The sequence below is a fragment of the Oenanthe melanoleuca genome, chromosome 2, assembly GCF_029582105.1.
Source record: "Oenanthe melanoleuca isolate GR-GAL-2019-014 chromosome 2, OMel1.0, whole genome shotgun sequence".
Classification (NCBI taxonomy): Eukaryota; Metazoa; Chordata; class Aves; order Passeriformes; family Muscicapidae; genus Oenanthe; species Oenanthe melanoleuca.
This window is the reverse complement of record NC_079335.1, coordinates 35154-47725: the sequence shown is the minus strand read 5'-3', so window position 1 is coordinate 47725 and position 12572 is coordinate 35154. Positions and strand designations below refer to the sequence as shown.

The following is a 12572-nucleotide window of genomic DNA, read 5'->3' as shown; positions in this document are numbered from 1 at the left end:
AGAACCACAGAATCACTGAGGCTGGAAAAGCCCTCTGAGACCACTGAGTCCAACTGCTCCCCCAGCACCACCAAAGCCACCACTGCTCCATGTTCCCTAGTGCCACATCCACGTGGCTGTTAAATCTCCCCAGGGATGGATGGATGGATGGACGGATGGACAGATAGATAGACAGATAGATAGATAGATAGATAGATAGATAGATAGATAGATAGACAGACAGACACTGCCCTGAGGTGTGTGCCAGGGCTGCACAGCCCTTTGCAGGGGGGTTTTTCCAATATCCAACCTGAACCTCTCCTGCAACCACTTGAGGACATTTCCTCTCATCCTGTCACTTGTTTCCTGAGAGCAGATCCCAACCCCCCGCTGGCTGCACTCTCCTGTCAGGGAGCTGCAGAGAGTGACAAGATCCTCCCTGAGCCTCCTTTTCTCCACAGCTACTGCTGCTGCTCCAGGCCCTCCCCAGCTCAGTTCCCTTCTCTGGACACAGTCCAGCCCCTCAGTGGGGCCCCTCCTTTCTTCCTGTGAAGAGCTCAAACTTGCCCCCAGGACTGGAGGTCCCTCAGCAGGGTCTAGTTTAGGGGACAGGTACTGCCCTGGGACATCTGGCCACACTGTGGCTGGTACAAGCCAGGTGCCATTGGCCTCTTGCCCACCTGGGCACACCTGGGCTTGTGTTCAGCTGCTTTCATACAGCAGGTGACCTTTTCCAGCTTTCCAGCCACTCTGTCTGGAACACTACATGGAACTGCTGTGACCCAGATTACCACAAGTAAGGGCTAGAAGTTAAGCTGCTCACATTGTAGAGGTTCTGCACAGTCGTAGGAGAGAGTCGAGTGTCTGGCCTTGTGATTTGTCTCCCTAGTTTCTCATTGTTGGAGATTCTGAACTGTTGAGGTGGTGCAGAACAGTTCCTGATCCCAGCACCAGGATTTGCCTTTCCTGCAGAAGGAAAAACACGAGATAAAGTAGGAAAATCAGAAGAACCATTGACTGAGGCAGGGACAGTCCCATACTCAACACGTTCAACAAGTGTTTTGTTCTTATGTCATTTCCCTCCCACACTTTCAGCCCCTCATTTTGCCATGCAAATTCCCTCCCCATTTATTTTACAGCACTCATTCTCTCTTCCCCACAACAATACCCCAAGGTGGGTTTCACCCCAGTGTAGGAGAGTGGCACCTACTCTGCACAGTGGTGTGTGTGATAGGATTGTACATCATTACACTGTTCTGTGACCTCTGACACACAGTTCTGGCCAAATCCTTGCTCTGGCTGGATCCTGTTGGCTGGAGCCCAGCTGTGGCTCCAGCATGCACATGTGAAGGGTTTAGAAGAGGGGGTGTTGGTTCTTGCTGGTCTTTCCTGGTGGGTACAGTCACTGAGCTGAAACCTGGGAGAAGTGTGCTGGATTGAGACTGGCTCAGCTGAATGTTTTCTCTCTGCCCTTGCTCCTTTGGAAGGCTCTTTGACTTCTTTTCAAGGATCATCTGCAGAACAGAAAAGCTGTTAGACTTAATACTGCAATACAGCAGAAAAATAAAACATCAAAATGAAGAGGAATATTTATACATATCTGCAATTTATTTTACAGGGTAAGTAACAAGTATAATTTTGGAACTAGATGATCTTTAAAGTACCTTTCAACCCAAACCATTCTGTGAATCTTTCTCAGACATCATGCTTCAGAGATTTTTCTTTGCCCTGTGGGAATTTGACATATAAAGGTCTCTCAAAGATTACAACAGTATGGAACTGGCTGATCAAACACCAAGATGTAACTGTCCCAGCAGGTATGGAAAGCCCAGGGGAACACAAAGACAAGACAATGACAGAGTTTAAGTGTGTGCACAAATGGCAGGTAACCTGGAGGATTAGGATTTGAGAAAAGAGGATGAAAGTACCTCATATAATTTATTTCTGTATTCTGCCACAGACAGCTGGACATCATCACCCAAAGGAAGGATCACATCAAAATCCAAAGAAGGCTCCCTGGAAGGACAGTGGAATCTGAGGAAATGAGAACATGTCATGTAACTCACTGACTGGAAACAGAATATTAAAATTTAAACAGGACTGTTAAACAGTCTCATGTAAATAGAGTTGGAGAAAATAAAGAATTAGCTTTGCCATTTTTTCTGCAATGCATTTAAAGAAAATTTGTGCTAAGAGCAGGTTTGTAATGTCTCAGAAGACATCAGGGGAAGCTGCACACTGGTGTCACTCTCACCTGCTCACATAGGGATGCTGCAGAGCCTCCTCTGCTGTGAGCCGCTTGTCAGGGTTAAAAACCAGAAGTTTCTTCAGCAGATCCAAGGCAGGCAGTGGAGTAGAGGATGGGAAAATCTCCTCAAATGCTACTCGCTGCCTAGAAGTCAGAAAAAATGATACAAGCCCTCAGTGTCTAATTCCCAGTGAAGGCAGGAGTTACAGCTCCAGAATCACATCAAGGTGACACCAGACATGAGTTCACTCACAAAGTGTGGCATAATCACTGAATCCTAGAATGGTTTGGCTGGGAAGGGACTTTAAAGCTCATCACTTTCCAGCCCCATGATCCCACAAATCTAGACCTGAGATTAAAGAAACATACTTCTCTGTAATTTGCAGAGAAGATAAAATTTTAAAATCTGGTTTTGCATTTCGAAATCCTAACTATAATTGTAAACATAATGAAGAAGAAAGTACCTTGAAAAAAATCAGTTTTAAGCAGCAAATCTTACTCATATTTAAAAAAACTTTTATTTAAGGAGACAACTTAGAGCCCTTTCCAGTGCCTTAGGAGGCTCCAAGACAGCTGGAGAGGGACTCTGGACAAGGGCCTGGAGTGATAGCACAAGTGGGGAAGATTCCCACTGCCAGAAGGCAGGGAGAGACGGGGTATTCTGAAGAAATCATAGCTTGTGAGGGTACTGAGAGCCTGGAATGAATTCCTGGAGAAGCTGTGGCTGCCCCATCCCTGGAAGGCCAGGTTGGCTGGGGCTTGAAGCAACCTAGTCTAGAGAAAGAGGTCCCTGTCCATGTCAGGGGGGTGGAATGAGATGATCTTGAAGATCCCTTCCCACTCAAACTATTCTGTGGTTCCATGACTCCATGGTCCTACATTAGATGATCTGAGACACAAACACCTCAAGCTTACCGGGAACTCATGTGGTTAATAACTGAGGCCTTGTACTCTGACTGCAGAGCCAAAATATCTGCAATAATCAAAAACACACTGTTACTGCCAAGATGAGGATTAGCAGAGCTACACATTTTATGAAGGAAAGCCAATATTTGATATTAACATAGGAAATTGTCCTCATAAAACTCAGTTGGAGATCTATGGAAGGGAAATGTAATATTTACTGATTAATTTTCTAAGCTGATTTTTGAATTCCTATTTATTAATCATACACTTGTATAACTTCATAAGCTTGCATTCTCATAGTAACAGATGCAGAAGCACCACAATATCTGAATTTCTTATTTTCCTCTAACACTAACACTGAGGATGAAGACTTTAATTTCTTTGGAAAGGTACCAGAATGAATGAGAGACACCTTCTTCCCTAACCCAGCCAGGCTGCTTTCTTCCACTCCTGACCCCTCCTCTAGACACGTTTCCCTAGGCAGCAGGGTCCTACCTTCTGGGGATGGAGCAGGGATGACCCTCAGGATCTGCTCTATTTGATTCATTGTTGATGTTCCAGGAAAAAGGGGCTTTCCAAGCAGCATCTCTCCAAGAATACAGCCAATGCTCCACATGTCTACACCTTTAGTGTAACTATAGACAGGCACAGAACAGAGGTAGGATTAAATCAAGCAAATATTTTTCTTGTACCTGGTATTCACATTACCTACCCTGATTTATTTGCTATAAAGCATGCTTGGTAACTTCTCAAATATAAATGCTCACAAGTATAAATTGAATAACATTTGGCAATCATGAGATTGGCAAGCATGAAACAGAAAGGAGATTTATCCTACTTGAAGTCTATTCTAAGAAACCATGAAAGAAAATATATTACAGGGAAATGCCATAAAAAGCTAATATATTAAAGGAAATGTTAGAACAAGGTATTATATCCTTTTCATATCATCGAGAATGAAGATACACGTTGTTTGGAAACAACTGACTTTGGTCATAATCCACATACAAAGCAGTTACAATTACTTAAGAATTACACTTTTAAGCAAAGTAAATGCAAAATAGTGGGTATAGGACAGTTTGCAAAACATCCACATTTAAAATTCAGGATACTAGCCTGTATCTATTTATTTACTTTTCTGGTTTTTCGTATTTAATTTTTAAAAAAACAAAAAACCAAAAAAAAACTACTAAGCTTGACTAACAAGCAGCTAGTATAGCATTTGATTAGGGAGTATTTTGTGAAGGTCTATAAAAAACACTGCTTCAATTTGGAAAAGAGGACTTATGTTCTCAAGCAGATTTTGTAAAGTTGTGGGTTTAAGGGAGAAGAAGTAAGTCTGGTAGGAGAAAGGGTGACAAACAGATGAGCTGCTCATGTATGTAAACTGACATTGTAAGAACACAGGAAGGACATGTACATGTTCATAGGAGGTTTTTATGTCACAGAAATTTAACTACACACTAAGTAAACAGATTGCTGACACGACACTCTATCTGGTGGCACAGAGAATGAAAAGACTGAAGGCTGGCAAGGGGAGCAGAGGTGGCAGGCTGGCAGCCTCACTGACCTGCGGGAGGCTGAGAATGAAAAGACTGAAGGCTGGCAAGGGGAGCAGAGGTGGCAGGCTGGCAGCCTCACTGACCTGCGGGAGGCTGAGAATGAAAAGACTGAAGGCTGGCAAGGGGAGCAGAGGTGGCAGGCTGGCAGCCTCACTGACCTGCGGGAGGCCAGCAGGATCTCGGGCGCTCGGTACCAGCGCGTGGCCACGTACTCGGTGAGCGCAGGGCTGGGCTGCTCCTCGCCCAGCTGGCACAGGGAACGGGCCAGGCCAAAGTCACACAGCTTCACACAGCACTGGCCATCCAGCAGCACATTGGAAGGCTGCATTGAACAGAATTAATTAGCCTTTTACTCTCTGAATAGCAGAAGACTGTTATCGAGGTTCTTTTACTAGCCTCATACTTCTATCCTTCTTCATGCTTTTCCTGTGGAGACAGGCTGGGACAGGTGGGGGTATTCAGCCTGGAGAAAAGGCTCCAGGGGAGATCTTAGAGCCCTTTCCAGGGCCTGAAGGGTGGCCAAGAGAGCTTGAGAGGGACTTTGAACACAGGCCTGGACAACACAAGTGGGAATGGCTTCCTGCTGCCAGAGGGCAGGTTTAGATGGGATATTGGGAAGGAATTCTTCCCTGGGAGGGTGCTTTGGCCCTGGCATAGGGTGCCCAGAGAAGCTGTGGCTGCCCCATCCCTGGAAATTTTCCAGGCCAGGTTGGACAGGGCTTGGAGCAACCTGGGATAGTGGAAGGTGTCCCTGTCAATGACGGGGTGAGAATGGATGGGCTTTGAAGGGCCCTTCCATCCCAAATCAATCTGATTTTATTTAGTGTTCAACAGAAAACTGGAGTGAAGGATACAGACCAGGACCAAAATGTACCTTTTGATCTCTGTGAATAACATTCCCTGAGTGGATGAATTTAGTTGCCTTCAGGAGTTGGTAAAGAATGTAACACTTGTGGATGTCTTTCAGCAAATTCCCCTTCTTAATCACAGCATGTAAATCGGTCTCTGTAAGGTACCAGTAATATACTGACATCAGTACTGTCAGTACTGACATCCCAGTAGTATCATGAACATTCATGCATATTCACCACCACACCACCACCCAAGTGATAACAAGGGTAACTCCTCAGAGAGGCTGGGTTTGATTGCTGCAATGCTGTCTCACCCATGGACTCGAAGATGAGGTAGATGTCCTTGTCATTCTCTGCTTGGATAACATCGAGCAATTTGATGATATTTGGATGTTCCCCAAATTCCTGCACAGGGAAGAGACCCAGCTGTCAAAATCATGTGTTTTGCTTGTGAATTATAAAAAAGGACAATAACCTATTTCAGTTTGTATTACTGTCTAGAACAAGCATTAACATGCTATTTCCTCCATTACACTTCTTCTGAAAGAAAATTTTTTAAATAATTTAAGTTTGTTCCATACCAGGAAACCAGTCTATTAATAAAAAAAAAATCTCTGTTAAATGAGACATTAGTTCTAACACTCCCTCTATATCATTTTTAATAAAATCCAGTCCCCTTTATGCACCTCACATTTCCTACCTGAACCAAAGAATTATTGTGGCATGAAAACAGATCATAGCTGCCCTCAACATCCATAAGTAAAAACCCAAACAATCAGAACATGTCCATCTGAGGGCTGCTTTGAGGAACTGACTGCATGGAGATCAGACAGCACACAGAGATACCTGAACACAGGTATCACACTGCAGGGGGAGTCCATCCTCACATTTCTGCAGACTGACAATCCTCATGGGATCATGAAGTTCATCCCTAGTTTTAACATCCCTAGCTTTTATTTCCCACTTCTGTGCAGCCAGGGACACCCTAAACACTTCATAGTACTCCAACATTCTATAATGTGTGACATCTAGGAAAGTTCAAAAAAACAACCTGTGAAAACACACTCACAAAGCAGTAATACCCAGTCAGGCCATCACATACTTTGTTTTTGTTCTGAGAATAGTCACAAAAACACATCCAAATGATCTAAAGAAGTTTTTTACCCAAAAAGGGCTATTGTTGACATGCAGCTAAATCCTGACAGTGTTACTTGAGTCCTATTTAGGAAGGAAAATTCCACTGTGTCACACTGCCTTGCCCTGAAACTCATAATAGAAAGTAATGAAAAAATTTCAATTTGTACTAAAAAAAAACCCACGTTGCCTCAAAAAAAAACCTTGTCAGGGCCAGTTCTATTATTCTTTGCTCAAAGAATAATAATGCTACTAACATACTTACCAAAATGACATTCTAAAACTGGCCTAAAATGCCCCTGTAGGTCTACAACTACACTGAACAGCAAACATAAAACCTGCAAGCAATGACCAGAGCATCAGAGAATCATTCACACCCCACAGTCTAAAGCAACTTCTCAATTAGAGTAATTGAGATACATAACATAAAACAATAACCTAATCCACCAAATGACCTTGTGATAAACATCAAGACTGAACAAAGCAATCATTATGAACAGACAAATTAAGACAAATGTGCAGTTATGAATAAGAGAGTATTCACATCTTTTCCTTTCTGAGCCCTCAGTCTTGAAACTCAAGGAAGAGGTTTAAAATAGGAGAGGAAACTAAAATTCTTAAAGTCTATTGAGCACCAGAAGTTATGGAAGCACAGGCTGAACAGCACATTAAGTTCCCTCTCCCTGCCCTCTGCTGCCAAGTGACTCCTTCTTTCCTTCAGAAGAAATATCCTTTTTCCCCCTGCTCCTCCATCCATCCATCCATTCCAGGAGTACTGCACTTTTAGAGATGAACTAACTTAGAGGTAATCCACTTCTAAGGAATTGCTTATATTTTTAGCTTTAAAGTTTGCAGCTTCTAATTCAGCCATCAGGAATGATTAAAAAGTAAAAAAAAAAAAAAAATCTCTTTCCTACTTAAACTTGGCAGTCTTAGGAAATACCTCTTCTGTGAGCCCTGCCTCATTTTGTCCTTAGAAAATCACAAGTTATACCAACATTATTCCAAAATATTGATGTTTCTACATGTTTAGTCTGAGGAGGAGTGGACAGATAAATGGAATGCCACTGATAAGGTAAATTATATCAAAACAAGAGTAGTCTTAAGTTATTCCTTGCAGAACCTCCCTTTTTCTTTTTGATTATTTTAAGTGACTAAATTGCTTACAGCATGATGGAGGAAACCAATTCTGGAGCATAAATCCCTCTCCCATGCCAGATCCTCTTCCAGTCATGGCAATTTAAAATGTAAGAGAAACAATTTCAATCCACAAAGAAGCAAGAAGTGACAGAAGGTGCTGATGTGCTGATGCTGCAGCAGACAATGCAAAAACTGGGGAAAGAGTGGGAAAGAGTAAAAAACAATCCCAGATGGAGAGTGTTTCACTCAGGTGGGTTCACCCTGAAAGGCTCTTTGCCAAGATGGTGCAGAACAGAAATTAAAGATTCATCAACACTAATCAATGACTCCTACATTTTGAAAAACAGTGGGGAGAAAATACTTAGACAGGAGAGATAAAACAAAATCAGAGAAGCGGGGGAACAGGGACATTACCTGCAGGAACATAATCTCTCGAAATGTTCTCTAGAAATAAAGAAAAAAGAGTTTAATATCACTGCAAGGGAAAGGCAGAACAGAGATGCAGCTCAATGACAAGGTTAAATCCAATCCTCTTTTGTACATGCCATAATTGACAAAGCTTGATATTTATTGCTTGTTTTTACCCAAATATAGCTGCAGACTGTATTGTTACGTGCACATTATCATTTTCAGAGACAAAAATCCTGAAAATACCAATGGAAACCCACCACGTCCAAAAACACATCAGGATAATAACTTCTCACCTGAGCATCTGTTCTGTTCCTGAAAGCATCAAAAATCTTTTTAACAGCAACAGTTTCTCCTGTCTTGCGGTCAATTGCCTTCCAGACGATGCCATAGGCCTGAGGAGAGGCACAGACAGGTGAGCAGTGTGCTGACACCTGCACACACCTCAGGCCTGAGGAGAGGCACAGACAGGTGAGCAGTGTGCTGACACCTGCACACACCTCAGGCCTGAGGAGAGGCACAGACAGGTGAGCAGTGTGCTGACACCTGCACACACCTCAGGCCTGAGGAGAGGCACAGACAGGTGAGCAGTGTGCTGAAACCTGCACACACCTCAGGCCTGAGGAGAGGCACAGACAGGTGAGCAGTGTGCTGACACCTGCACACACCTCAGGCCTGAGGAGAGGCACACACAGGTGAGCAGTGTGCTGAAACCTGCACACACCTCAGGCCTGAGGAGAGGCACAGACAGGTGAGCAGTGTGCTGACACCTGCACACACCTCAGGCCTGCAGTGTAACCAGAATGTTTTCCACGATGGACCTGAAGCAGAGGTGATGGAAGCTGACAGAAGAGAGAGAGATTAGGCCAAGGAGCCAGACCAGCCAGGAGACAGACTGAGATTTCGGGTAGTTCAGCCTGGAATAGATATTGCTGCTGGGAGACTTTAGTGCTCCTTCCAGTGCCTGAAAGGGGCTCCTAGAGAGTTCGAGAGGGACTTGGGACAAAGGCCTGCAGTTACAACAGATACTGGAAGGGCTTCCCACTACCAGAGGTCAGGGTTTAGATGGGATTTGGGAATAAATCCTTCCCTGGGAGGGTGGTGAGGCCCTGGCACCGGTTGCCCCAAGAAGCTGTGGCTGCCCCTTCGCTGGAAGTGTCCAAGGCCAGGTTGGATGAGGCTTGGAGCAACCTGGTCTAGTGTAAGGTGTCCAAGCCCATGGCAGGGAGTGAGAAAGAACAGGCTTTAAAGTCTCTTCCAGCCCAGAGTGTTGTGTGGTTCCATGACTCTGTAGGGAGAGCAGCCCTGAGGAGAAGGATTTGGGGCTGCTGGTGGACAAAAGCTTGGAAATGAGCTGACAACATGCACTAGCAGCCCAGACAGCCATCCATGTCCTGGGATGCATCAAAAGAAGGGCAGCCAGGGGATCAGGCCAGCTGGTTTGAGGCTGTGATAGGCAGGTCCTGCCTGACCAACCTGATCTCCCTGTGTGCCAGTATGACCTGGAAAGGCTGCATCGATGCGAAGGGACCGATGGGTCCAGCCCAATGGTGCAAGGGTCAACAAGGCCAAGGTCTTGAGCCTCTTGGGTCACAACAACCCCATGAAACAGGCCAGGCTTGGGACAGAGCGGCTGGAAAGCTGGAAAAGGACCTGGCAGTGGTGGTGACAGCGGCTGAACATGAACCCAGGTGTGTCCAGGTGGCACCTGGTTTTTACTAGCCATGGTGTGGGCTAGCAAGACAAGAGAGATAATTCTTCCCCTGCATTTGACTTCAGTGAGATACACACCTGAAGAACTGCATCTAGCTTGGAGCAACTCAGTACAAGAAAGATGCAGAGCAGTTAGAGTAGGTGCAGAGAAAGGCCATGGAGACGCCCCAAGGGCTGGAGGCCCTCTGCTCTGGAGCCAGGCTGAGCCAGCCAGGGGTGCTCAGTCTGCAGAAGAGAAGGCTCCAAGGGGAACTTACTGTGGTCTTTCAAAACTGAAAGGGTGTCTTAGGCTGCATTAAAAGGATGTGACCAAAAGTATGTATTCTATCACCATCTTTAAACCAGCTGGGGCAGTCACCTTTATCTTTTCCACAACCCATCCTTCCTCCAGGAGAATATCATCTGCTGTTAATGGCCATTGAGTCCCAGTGCATGACTGATAAAATTACATCATCCCACTGGGAGATGCTCCAGCCGGGAGGAGCCAAGCCTTTCCTACCCAGATAAAATCTGAGAGTCAGCTTGGATTCTGACTCTGGCAGTGTTTGGGATTGTTCTTTGTAATACTGCATCTCTATTTTAATTGTCCAGTAAAGAACTGTTATTCCTAATTCCCTTATCTTTGCCTGAGAGCCCCTTTATTTCAAAATTATAAAAATAATTTGGAGGAAGGGGGTTTACATTCTTCATTTCAAAGAGAGGCTCTGCCTTTACTGGTAGACACCTGTCTTTCAAACCAAAAGGGGGGGCAGTAAGAAAGATGGAGAGAGACTTTTTACCAAAGTATGTAGTGACAGCATCCCAGAATTGCTGATGTTGGAAAGGCCCTCCACGACCACTGGGTCCAACCACTAACACAGGACTGTCAGGTACAACACTAAACCTTTTTTTTCAATTAAAACCTGTGCTGTCTGTTAAGGGAACAGAATTTCTCCCTGAGTTTTCCCTATTCTGGATGACTGTGATACTTGCAAATGATGATTTCTCACTTGTGGTACAGATCCAGTTTTTTTATTTTAGGCCATAGATTTGAATCTTGACTTTCCACAGCCTAGGAGCTGCTTTACCTTTGCACAAAGAGATCCCATCCTGTGGGTAGCTATGCTGAAAGGATAGTGCAGGTGGGAATCTCCCAATGACTTGCAGCTGTACTGATTACCAAGGAGTGGAAACATCTGTGTCTGGCCAATCAGTTTGGAGGATGGGGTTAGCTGGCCACTAGTTGCAGGCAGTTACAGGCACTTGGAGTTGTAGCTTGAGACTCAGGGTCTGCTGGAGTAAGAGGAGGTTGCTGGCTGTGCTGCGAGGAGGTAGGAGACATGTGGTCAAAGGGACAGATATGGTGAGAAGATGCTGTGTGAGGGACAGTCAGGGTTAGGCAGCTGGGAAAGGGACAGCTTGGGCTTAGCCAGTCATGCAAAGTGAAAGAAGGAGTCAGAGCTACGTGGAACTGCTTGTAAGACAAGGAATCAGTACTGTGTGAAGCTGCCTATAAAAGAAAAGGAGTCCGAGTTACCCAAGAGAGGCCTATGAAAGAAGTTTGTTGAGAGAATAAGGTGTGTAAGTTTGCTGCTAAAGGGCTGGTGGTGATACCCAGCCGTGTCTGTCTTGACATAACTGCAACAACATACAACATTCTACCCAGAGATGCCCATTTAATGTTTAAATACTTGTACAAAGCGAAAGAGCTGCAATGTATGATTCTAGTGATTTAATACTTGTGTAAGGACATCAAGGCAGGCTTCCCAGTAACCTGTATGGTCCTGGAGAACCAGGGAACTTTGCCAGGCATCAGGCAGTACAGACAGTTGTACAAGTACCTCAGGTAAGTGCTACAGTACTACCCTGCTGGCAATCAGGACACAGCCTCAAGTTGTGCCAGGGAGCTTCAGGTTTGATATTGGGAAAAAACCCTTCTGCAAAGGGCTGGCACAGGCTGCCCAGGGGGGATTTAACAGGCACTGGATGTGGCACATGGAGACAAGGATTAGTGGTGGCTTTGCCATTGCTGGGGGAGCAGATGGACTCCACAGGCTCAGGGGGCTTTTCCACCTCCGTGATTCCTTGACTCTGTGAACATGACGGGGGAAATACTTAAATGCTTGTACCAACGCAACTAAGCGACAGCAAAGAGCTGCCAGAATAGAAAAGCAGGTAACTCGGGAGGGTTTAGAGAGGAGGCATATCTTAGAAATTACTATTGGCTCACATATAAAAATACATTTTATGGAGAAGATATGACCTGATGCAGCATGATCTGAAGTGATGGGATTACAGTAAATGTAGAAGGGTTTGGTAGGCACAGAGACAAGGTGCTTTGAGACTCAAATCCATTTCACTATTTGCTTTTGAGCTCTTACAGTTCCCCGGAGTTCCTCTGGGTCACCAGGAGCTGCACCGGGCCCTGAGCTAGAGTTCCTACGGGCGCCTGAACTCCCAAACTCCGCCTCAGCTTCCGCGAGCCGCCTGGAGCTCTCCCGGTGCCCTGAACTCCACACGGGCCCCCCAGCCAGGCACTCACCCCCTTGCCCAGGCGCCTCTTGATCTCGTATTTGCGGCACACGAGCGGCTCCACCTCGGGCGGGCTCATGGCGGCGCCTCCCTGACGGATCCGCTGCCATGGAAACGGCT

General features: G+C 45.4%; 1 protein-coding gene across 3 annotated transcripts in view; it reads right to left on the bottom strand.

The window, feature by feature from the left end:
- Positions 1 to 12572, bottom strand: part of MAPK15 (mitogen-activated protein kinase 15) — an 18370-nt gene extending 5798 nt beyond the window's left edge. For 2 of the 3 annotated variants that reach the window (XM_056483030.1, XM_056483031.1), the window contains exons 1-12: positions 12463 to 12572; positions 8525 to 8623; positions 8235 to 8264; positions 5861 to 5951; positions 5570 to 5700; positions 4854 to 5017; positions 3629 to 3768; positions 3143 to 3200; positions 2234 to 2371; positions 1908 to 2013; positions 1190 to 1493; positions 803 to 945 (exon numbers count right to left, since the gene is read on the bottom strand). In XM_056483030.1, the coding sequence (XP_056339005.1) occupies positions 803 to 945; positions 1190 to 1493; positions 1908 to 2013; positions 2234 to 2371; positions 3143 to 3200; positions 3629 to 3768; positions 4854 to 5017; positions 5570 to 5700; positions 5861 to 5951; positions 8235 to 8264; positions 8525 to 8623; positions 12463 to 12531 (1473 nt within the window). In that variant the 5' untranslated portion in view covers positions 12532 to 12572. The remainder of the gene's footprint in view (positions 1 to 802; positions 946 to 1189; positions 1494 to 1907; positions 2014 to 2233; positions 2372 to 3142; positions 3201 to 3628; positions 3769 to 4853; positions 5018 to 5569; positions 5701 to 5860; positions 5952 to 8234; positions 8265 to 8524; positions 8624 to 12462) is intronic. The other variant, XM_056483029.1, reaches the window with a different exon arrangement.